We start from the raw sequence: 11020 nt of genomic DNA on the forward strand, positions 1-11020 counted from the left end.
TTTGCGTACCTTTTATCTTTGAAGTTCCTCATATTTATAGGAGGGGGAGGATCCCATCGTGCCAGAATTCTTTTCCTGATCTCTTGGAGATTCAGTGTCAATCCAATTTTAGATTGCAGCCAATCCCGAGATCTTCGGGATTGGAGATCCTTTTACTGGATTTTCGGGAAAGAATTCCATTTTACACCGCTTCTTTTTTTTTTTTTTTTTGCTCGGATCGGGTCTGGCTGACTCAACTGATGAGCGAGTCTCGGCTGGTTATAAAAGGTAGAGCTACTTGTCCTTTATCAGATGAGATGACACTGATCCGTAACCAGTGTACTTTCTCAATTCGATTGCCGACTTAGTAACCGACCCCGAAATGTGTTGGTTTTATGGTCAGTCGTGTGGCATCTGAGCTTTGGGCCTTAGTCGGCCTCTTTGGAAGTTGCTGCCTTGTTTACCAAGTCAACTTCGTGCATCTCACAGATTCTGCCTTATGGCTCTGGACTTTGTAAGCTTCGGTTAAGGTTTGTCTCTTATAAACCGAGCTAAGTTTCTCCTTTAGGCTTTCGGTATGCTTCCCTCAGTCAGGCCTGTTACCTCGGGATCCTGGGTGGCGTTAGTAGAGTTGGTTCATTCCATAGCCGAGTCTCCAGACTCGTTCTATTTTCTTCCCAACAGTCCTATTTCAACAAACAAGTGCCCAATAATCAGAGGTTAGGCCTGTTGAACCGGTTCGGTTTTAGGACTCTGACTAAGTGGCAGTGGATTCCACAATTTAGTTGGTTTAGATTATATCGTGTATAATTTCCAGGTGCCTGCGTGTCGCGCAGCCTGAATACTCTGCTTATTACTTATGAACTCTGCTGAATACAACGAGTTATTTTATTTTATTTAATTTTATTTTCACAAAAGTATTTTCCACACGTTGGAAGATGTACAGGGTTAATTTCGGGCAGGCCCATAAACAAAAAGAGGAATAAGATATCACGTGAGAGTGCAACGAAAAAACAAAGGAAATTACCTAATCCAATTATATCAAGGAAGAGGAGGCCAATAATCAGTGAGGGGAGCTCGGCGGGAGATTGGACGAGCCTGTGCGATTGGCTGCCACTGCCCCTGCAAGCTAGTGCGACGGCCACCGCATTACTGTATGTATTGCCACATGGAGCCTACATCCATCCACAGTAGGATGGCCCTACAGTAGATGGGCCATAATGCAAACGTCAGATGCTGAACAAAAATATCCAGATCACCAAATTTTCCAATTGCCAATTGAAAATTGTACGTTAGTCCTACAATATAGACGGTCCTGATCATTTATAGTGGCAAATGTGTTCCCTATAAAGAAACCCGTGCAAAACCACCTACAGTCCCTAGCTCATAAGGGCTTATATAAAGACAACGTTGTTAGCTTGAGGTTTCCCATAGGAAAATGGATTCTTCAAGGGCAGGGAAGCCTCACGCAGTGTTCATTCCATACCCAGCTCAAGGCCACATAAACCCTCTCTTAAATCTAGCCAAACTCTTCCATTTTAGAGGTTTCCATATCACCTATGTCCACACCGAGTACAACTACCAACGCCTACTTAGGTCCAGAGGCCCAGATTCTGTGAAAGGCTTAGAAGATTTCCGGTTCGAAACAATACCTGATGGACTACCACCATCCGATAACGATGAGACACAAGATATCCCAACCCTCTGCATCTCGACAAGGACAAACTGTGTCATTCCGTTTCGGAATCTGATAAAGAAGCTCAACAAAGACTCATCGGACGTGCCACCCGTGTCTTGCATAATAGCTGATGGATTCATGACCTTCACTTTACAGGTTGCGGAGGAACTAGGGATCTTGGAGCTTGTGTTTTGGACCATGAGCGCTTGTGGTGCCATGACCTACCTTTATTTCAAAGAGCTCATCCAAAGAGGCTATACACCACTCAAAGGTAACCTTTTCATTTCCCTTTCCCTTTCCCTTACTCTTCTACAATACAATCTACAACAAGCTCAGGCTGAAAAAAGTGGGGCCCATGATTTCGTAGTCCAATACTTTGTTATGATGATCGGAGCTACTCTGGTTAGCCCATGAACCGTGAATATCCCGTAACGGAAGAAAAAGGATCACCTCTAGACACCCTGTATTGTCAATAAAGGCAATCTTTAGCCACAAAAATAATAATAATAATAATAATGACGATGATGATGATGGTCAGTTTATGTGGCTAAAAATGACCTGCATCGATATCGCTTGGAGGTGATCAGTTTTCTGATCTATATAAAGCAAAGGCCAGTGTTCAATGGTTATTGTCTTCTAGCATGGAGGCCATATGGTAAAAGTGGGAGAGAGGAAGGTCAACGGCCTTCTTCCTCTCTTATAAACCTAATCCTTAAGGCAACACAATATCTAAAACGAAGATATATATATATATATATATATATATATATATATATATATATATATATATATATGAGGTTGAGCTAGCACAGTGAATTCAATGGGTCCCCTTTAGGTTCTAGGATATCTCAAAATCACCTATGGATCCTTACTATTGCTCGGGTGGTAGGCTCTCCAAAGTTTCAACACCTGGTCAAGGGTTCAAGTATCCATAGGTGGTGAAATCCCACTACAGCATGAGTGTATGGGGTGTGTGTACGTGTGTTAAAAAAAAAAAAGAAATAAAAAAAGAAAGGTGGGATATACCATCTAAAACCACATGCCTAAAACATATAAAAGCACTTGGTAGGGCCCACCTGGGTTTTGGATATGGCTGAAACTTGGTCTACCTCTCATCCAAGTGGGACACATATAATGGATGGGCTGGATTTGTGAACCAGATCTTGGTGAGCCCAATAAATGATTATGAATGTTTTAATAGGAGGGTAATGCCTGTCAACTGTTGTAAGTGGTGTGGCCCACCCAAGTCATATATATATATATATATATATATATATATATATATATATATCCATTCCAGAGGTCCGACATCGGCTGTGAACTCTACAGTCTGGAAGGATATCACTCGGCACCTCCCCTTTACAATTCGGCACTCTAAGTGGCTTCTGGGTGAAGGAAAAGTACACTTTTGGAATCAAAACTAGTTAGGGGAGGTGTTCCTTGCTTCCCTAACATCAGGGGCAATCCCCACTCATCTAAGAGAGGCCACGGTTAGTGATTTCTTCACCGCCTTTGGCACTCTTCGCTGGCAAGATCTTCAGAACATCCTCCCTTCTTCTATCGTCCATCATCTGAAGGAGTGCCCCATTCAGCTGTCCAACAGAGAAGACCACTTGGCATGGGACCTAACTCCTTCTGGCAAATTCTCACTGAAATCAGCTTGGCAGGGCATCCGTGTTCAACAGCAAAGGGCCCCTTGGACTCAATGGGCCTGGAATGAAGTGCTTCCTCCAAAAATCGGCATCTTTTTATGGAAAATTATGAATAAAGCCATTCCAGTGGATGACGCAATCCAAAAGTCTGGTGTCTACCTTGTTTCAAGATGTGAGTGCTGCTGTGGGGAGTTTGGATCCGAGCTGGATAGTGGCCCCCCTCTTCGTGCCGGGAACCAGGACTATCAGATCTCGCATCTCTCTGATCCACAGCGGACTCGTCAGCTGGCCACCACCGCAGTCGCAAACAACACAGTTCAGCTAAACCGTGATCAAGTTCTTTTGAACAGACCTGATATCCTGCGAGATCTGCTCTCCAACCAGGTTGAGGTTCGCAATGCCCATCCAGCTCTCTCCCCCTCCCCTCCCAACTCCCCACCAGGCAATGGCAGTCGAGAAGCTCCTCCCAGTCGCATTACCCACCTGCCCAGTTTCAGCGCTTTACCCATTCTCCGGCCTTCCACCTCGAGACGCTGGACCATCTCTTCTGCTCAGGGGCTGTTGCCTCAACTGTTTGGTCCCATTTTCACAGGATTTTTGATGTGCCGATCATCCCGAATCAGTCAACTCAACAGAAAATCAAATTTTGGACGTCAAGGGCCTCTAATTCCTCTCGCATCAAGCGGCTCCTGGGCCTGGTTCGTGCTCTAATCTCTTGGGAGTTATGGCTGAGTCGGAACACCTCGTGTTTTGAGGGAGTCCTGATGTCAAGGCCTAAGATCATTACCCGGGTCACCAGCTGGCTGCAGGAAATAGGAAATTCCATGTCTAACTCCGACCACCAGTCCCTGAAGACAGAGGCTACTCTTCAGGCCCTTCATCTTCTTAATGGCAGAGAGAATTCTTCACCCATCCCTTCTATTGTCAAGTGGGAGACTCCTTCTCTGGGCTAGATCAAGCTTAATGTCGATGGATCCTCCCATGGGAACCTAGGTGAAAGTGGAGGAGGGGGAGTGGCTAGGGACTCCCAGGGCCAGGTTATTTTCGCCTTTCACAGGTTCTACGGCCTTGCCTCCAATACGATTGCAGAGGCCCAGGCGATGCTTGACGGCATTTCTCTCTGCAGAATGTTGGGCCTTTCCAGTATCATCGTTGAATTAGATTCCAAGTTGGTGGTTGAAGCTGCTGCGGATCCCTTTGCCCACTGTCCTTGGAATATCTGGTATAGATTGGGAGCCATCCATCACCGTGGCAATCACCTCAACCTTACCTTCAAGCACATTTTCCGTGAGGGCAACTCTGTGGCTGACGCTCTCGCGAGGCTGGCTAGTGAAGGATGAGCCAACTCTCTCTTCCTCTCTCGTTCGGAAATGCCGAGTTTCATTAGGGGCTTCTTCGTCCTCGATAAAGTCGGACTGGGCTATTTGAGAACCTGATTTCATTGTGGTTTTTTCTTTTCTTTTTTTTTTTTTTTAAGAAACCGGTCAGTGTGTATTTCATTCTGAACACAAACTTACAATTTCGGATCTTCTCAGGAAAAAAAGGACCTGAAGAAAACCTATCGTAACAACTTCCTATCTATACGGATATGAAAATCCAATAAAAAAACCGGCCAACCCCAAATAGGAACTTGAAAAATACTACCTCTCCCTAATGTTTCCTAGACCCACCCTATCTAAGAAAATAAGACCACGCACCTGCTTGGGAAGTTCGGTCCAAGAGCTGCTAGAGAACCAAGCTTGGGACAAGCTCCCGTCGCGGGCGAGCGCATCAGCCGGGGCGTTGCCTTCTCTAAAGATATGATGAAACTCTATCTGTCTAAGGAGGTGAAGCTTCTTTGTCCTCGCCGTCCAGCCTTTCCATTTCCACCCAAGGCTGAAATTTTCTTTAAACACCTTGATCACCATTTCTGAATCCGATTCTACTACCACCTTAGAAAAACTTTTCTCTATACACATTGCTAGGCCATTGTAAGCCGCGCGCACCTCGGCCCCGATGTTATACAGAACCCCATAACCGAGAGAGAAAGCGAAAATGAATTGTCCTTTGTCATTTCTACAGACACCGCAGCCCCCTGCCAGGCCCGGGTTACCTCTAGAAGAGCCATCCACATTCACTTTGACCCAACCCATAGGTGGTCTATGCCAGGTGACTATAGAGTGACAACCCTTCCTCGCCCCGCCTGGGCCAATTGCACGTTGAGGAGGACTGATAGAGATGGAACCTGTCCGATTTCCTACTTCTTTGTTTCCCATTTTGGATAACCACCAGGAGACACGAGCTATCACTGGACCCGTTGCAGGGGGTTTGCCCTCGAAAACTGACATGTTTCTTGCTTTCCACAATTCCCACCAAATGAATGCTGGAACTAATTGCATGTTGGAGTGTCGCGCATTACTGACCGAATAAGCCCTCCTCCATAACGTAAACCTAGCTTCTACCATGGAGGCCTGCAGAATATTGATACCGAAAGACCTCCCAAAATGGTTCCAAACTGAAACAGCTAACTCGCCTTCCAGAAAAAGGTGAGACAGAGACTCACCGGCTGGGCCCTGATCTGATCCGAGTCTGCAGCAGACGCATTTCGATGCTAACTGAATGCCCCTAGATTGAATAGCCATTTCCACCGGAACCGAATTGTTAAGGAGTTTCCACACAAAAAGTGAAATTTTTGGAGGCAACTTCCCATGCCAAACCCACCTCGCCCAATCTTTCCTGGGTGACTGCGGTCTGGTTACTTCCCACGCTGATTTAACTGTAAATTTTCCTGATGTAATGAACGGCCACACAGGAGAGTCCGGGCCCTCTGATAAGCAGTAACCCCCTTGAAAAATATTTTCTACAATCTGTTGAGGAAGCATTAAAAAGACCACTGATGGAGGGAGTGGGCCACCCGGGCCTAAAATCTGATTCACCTTCAACGTCTTTATCTCAGCTGGAATGTCTCGTGTTACGTAGTTTTGAAGGGGCCCAAGACCGGTCCAATTTTCTTGCCAGCACCTGCATTCTCCCTCACCTATGCTCCATTGTACCTTTTCATTTAAAAATGGCAGGAGATTTCTCATCCTCTTCCAGGATGGGGAGCCATATTGATCGTTGATTCCTGAAGTCAAAAATTCCTGCCTCAAACCATTGTGGTTTTTTCTTCTTTTTTCTTTCTTCCTGTCTGGGATTTCTGGTCAGCCCTTGTTTCTACCAGGCGATTTCAGGCTCTGTCCTAGGGTCTCATAGTGGAACAGGTGTTTTAGCATCTGTTTGGTGGGCCTTCTCAGGCTCTGTCCCAAGGTCTGTTGTTCATAATGGAGCAGGTGATTTAGCATATGATAGACGGTGCTCCTTTCCTTTTTGTTGGAGCCAGCCTGAAGGATTGTAATTTTGGCCTCTGTTTTTAATAAATTTGGAGGTGTGTCTCCTCCTTTATATATATATATATATATATATATATATATATATATATATATATATGAGGTCGAGCTGTGTGGGTCCCACTGTGATGTGTGACTAAACCAACACAGTGAATTTAATGAGTCCCTTTTAGGTTATAGGATATCTCAAAATCACCTATGGATCCTTACTATTGCTCGGGTGGTAGACTCTCAAGAGTTTCAACACCCGGTCAAGGTTTCGAGTATCCATAGGTGGTGAAATCCCACTACGGCGTGAGTGTTTGGGGGTGTGTGTGTGTGTGTGTTAAAAAAAAAAGGTGGGATATACCATCTAAAACCACATGAAGACATGCCTAAAACATATAAAAGCACTTGGTGGGGCCCACCTGAGTTTTGGATGTGGCTGAAACTTGGTCTACCTCTCATCCAAGTGGGACACATATAATGGATGGGCTGGATTTGTGAACCACATCTAGGTGAGCCCAATAAATGATTATGAATGTTTTAATCGGAGGGTAATGCCTGTCAACTGTTGTAAGTGGTGTGGCCCACCAAGTCATGGATTGACTTGATTTTTAAACTCATGCCCACCTTCGAATGGTGCATCTAACTGATGGGGTAGATGTTCGACACACATCATGGTGAGGCCCACACAGCTCGACCTCATAGGAAGTTCCCATGAGGTCGACCTCTCTCTCTCTCTCTCTCTCTCTCTCTCTCTCTCTCTCTCTCTCTCTCTATATATATATATATATATATATATATATATATATATATATATATATAATTTATATTAAACCCAGGAAGTTTATTGAAAATAGCAAAGACGACTAGCCCCATCTTAACTCTCTTAGAAGAGGGTCCTTACTCTTACTCCGGTGGTAGACTCTTAGGAGTTTCAACACCTGTTTGAGGGTTCGAGTACCCATAGGTGGTGAAATCCCACCATGGCGTGAGTGTGTGGTGGTGTGTGTGTGGGTGTAAAAATTTTAAAAAAATAAAATTTAATAAATAAATAAATAAGAAACCCTCTCTTAAAAGACTAAAAAAAGAAGAAGAAGACTTTAAGTGATTAAATTGGTATTAAAATTTTAACTTGAAAAACCACAGCTTACTCGAAATTGGAAATTAATTCTTAAAACAATCTTATTTTGGAAAAATCAATTAGAGACCAATTGCCTATGGTATTGGTTAGAATGCATGTAGAGCACACCAATAGTTTTTCAATGGTATATTATTCGTATGCAGTGGTAACCCTAGCTTTGATATCATAATGATCGGGTAAATTAGAGATTAGGGTTTCCCTCTCTCCTCTTATTTACAATAAAATAATAATAAAATTGTGTGGCTAGTCCATAAGACCATACACTATGGTGCACCTTACTCATCTAGGGATCGCTAGACCCTTGAATGGAACTTTCTTGCCCGATTCTTTTCCATCCTGATTGTTAACTGGTTAGACTATAGATTATCATACAACAAGTGCACAAGTTTCAATACATGGACTGTGTACAATATCCAACCTGGCCAAAACGTTGGCACCACCTTAAAGAACACGAGATTTTTTTTTTTATATTTTTTAAATCAGGTTAAACCACTAATCACGTGGCCAACACCATAAAGAACAATGGACTGCTGCTAAAAATCTAATTAGATGTACACATATTGCTCACCTAATCATTTGATCTGGGTCACTTCTGAGGTTGGAGAGCTTTGTAATGAAGCCAGCTTTTTATATTTTAAATCTTTCATAGCTCGAAGATGGTAAGGTTGACAAAGGTAAGACAATTAGGAACTAACCTTGGATCACTCACACACCCACACGTCACTTCCAGCTCAAGTACTAACGAGACAGGGACATGGGCTAACCTTTTGGACGGGCTGAATGTAATATACACAGGACATGTTGGTGATCTGCGATGGAAAAGCTTGCATGGCACATTCGAATTTTCAGTTCTGATTAGTGGGGTTCATGTTCAACGATCCAGACAATTGATTTGTTTTGTCCACTGCGGACAGATCAATTTTCAGATCTCACAGAGTTGAAGATACTAGCCACCCATCTTTTGGCTCCTATCCGGTTGAGTGTGGACTGTTTCTGTACTGCTCTCAGCCACCATTAATTTTGTCTACTACAAATATAAGAGACGGGATTGTTCGATCGAGGAGATCTTCAAGCATCGTCTTTTGAACAATAGATCCACTTGCAAGAAATAAAAAGATTGTGTACACTGCAAAGCACCGGATGTGTCCATGGCGATCTAGCGGTCATGACCATATGTAGAGAGGCCTTCCTGGTTAGGCTTAGTCTTACTGTTAGTCGTCCTTTAAGGTTAAGACAATACATGTCCATCAAAAATGCTCAATGTTGTGATAATCACACTTCAAAATGATCCTGACCATTGATTCTTAGAGTTGAACACAAGCCAGTTGAAAGTGGTCTTTTCAAGGCTCTATAGTCTTCTACTCCCAGGGACCATCAGAATCACCCCTTCAGCATAAGCTTCTGACGGTTGCCCCTGCAGAGTGTTACATGGGTGACTCAGATCAGCAGACCTTCTCAGCCTGTGAGCCCAAGCAGTTTGAGACATGGTCACGATCCTGAGCCTCAACGTCGCCGAAATGAACCATCTTCCATTTATGACATCTGAAAGCACAGCTTCAATTGGCCACAACTGGCCCATCATACTTCATGTTGTCCCTCCAATCTTAGAGCCATGCAATGAATTATTCAATTTTGTGTTGTGCAGACAAGAGCTACTTGACAAACGGATATCTGGACACTCCAATTGATTGGATACCAGGCATGAAGGGTATCCGTTTGAGGGATCTTCCAAGTTTCGTAAGGACCACTGATCGCAATGATATCTTGCTCAATTTCGATGGCGAAGAAGCACAAAATGCATACAAAGCTTGGGGTGTAATTCTAAATACATTCGACGACTTTGAGCGTGAAGTCGTCGATGCATTGAGACTCATGTTTCCTCGGTTATACACCGTAGGTTCCCTCTCAATGCTGGTGAATCAACTACCTGAAAATGGGATGGAGTCAATTGTATCAAGCCTATGGAAAGAAGACCCTGAGTGTTTAAAATGGTTAGACACAAGAGAAGCTGGTTCGGTTGTTTATGTGAACTTTGGTAGTATTACAGTCATGACGGCCCATCAGCTGAGGGAGTTTGCATGGGGCCTTGCAAATAGCAAGCATCCGTTCTTATGGATCATTCGGCCTGATCTTGTGAAGGGTGACTCAGCGATTGTGCCGGAGGATTTCATTGAGGAGACCAAAGGGAGGTGTTTGATTGCTAGTTGGTGCCCGCAAGAACAAGTGCTGGCCCACCCTTCTGTTGGTGGATTTCTAACCCATAGTGGCTGGAATTCAACCTTGGAGAGTGTATGCAGTGGAGTGCCCATGATCTGTTGGCCTTTCTTCTCCGAACAGCTAACCAATTGTCGGTATGCTTGCAAGGAATGGGGAATTGGAATGGAAATTGATAACAACGCGAAAAGAGAGGAAGTTGAGTACCTTGTGAGAGAATTGATAGATGGAGAGAAAGGAATGGAGATGAGGAAGAAGGCCATCATGTGGAAAGAGAGTGCAATTGAAGCTACAAAGCAAGGGGGATCTTCTTTCACTAATCTGGATAGAATGATCAGGGACATTCTTCAAGAGAGCTGTCAACAGCCATGATCGATGGAATGGGTGCCAGCTGTATGTTATTCAACTTATCAGGTGGGCCACACAAGTGTGCAGATAACAATAGATGGTTTGATTTTGTGTTAGATCATTTACATAGTGGGGCCCAACCGATGCACGGCTTTTCTGCAGTGATGCGTGCGGAGAGCTGTACAGTACAATGTGCTATGGTAAAGTTAGATTCATATGGATTTGGTTTGTAGTAGTAATGTTTAATTTCTTAAGTATCAGCAATGAAATATCCAGTATTTATTTTTGTTTCTAGAGAGTTATTTGATTCTCTGGCTTTCCATGAGCCTTGATACACAGGTACTCAGAAATTGTACATGTAACATACATTAATTCAATCTAAACGGGTCACAAGGAGCAAGCAAATGTACAATTGCATGCTTGCAAACCTGTTCGGTAAATCTCTCCTTCCTATTCTGCCCAAATTAGCTAGGAATGCTAATCTTGTCAACCTTAAAAACAGTAGACATGTCTGGCGTCAGGAATGCTCAACTCGCAGGCTCACCTTGAGTATGAGAAAGATCCAAAAATCACCCAAGTCCAGAAATGTTAAACTACCGATTTTAGAGAAAAAGATTACAAAAAAAGTCACTGATGGTCAATCAGTGCTCAAAAACCA

At 43.8% G+C, this 11020-nt stretch overlaps 1 protein-coding gene across 1 annotated transcript; it reads left to right on the forward strand.

Moving 5' to 3' along the window:
• Positions 1-1367: 1367 nt before the first annotated feature.
• On the forward strand, positions 1368-10656 carry LOC131234041 (7-deoxyloganetin glucosyltransferase-like). The gene is made up of 2 exons (XM_058231007.1): positions 1368-1928; positions 9446-10656. Exons 1-2 carry the CDS (start codon positions 1418-1420, stop codon positions 10384-10386), a joined length of 1452 nt encoding a protein of 483 aa, XP_058086990.1. The 5' UTR covers positions 1368-1417; the 3' UTR covers positions 10387-10656.
• Positions 10657-11020: the final 364 nt, after the last annotated feature.

The sequence above is a fragment of the Magnolia sinica genome, chromosome 2, assembly GCF_029962835.1.
Source record: "Magnolia sinica isolate HGM2019 chromosome 2, MsV1, whole genome shotgun sequence".
Taxonomy (NCBI): Eukaryota; Viridiplantae; Streptophyta; class Magnoliopsida; order Magnoliales; family Magnoliaceae; genus Magnolia; species Magnolia sinica.

Excerpts from the sequence above, each read along its gene's own strand:
- LOC131234041 (XM_058231007.1), top strand. The coding sequence starts at position 1,418 with ATGGATTCTTCAAGGGCAGGGAAGCCTCACGCAGTGTTCATTCCATAC. Across the intron at positions 1,929-9,445 it reads AGGCTATACACCACTCAAAG|ACAAGAGCTACTTGACAAAC; the intron begins GTAACCTTTTCA and ends TGTGTTGTGCAG.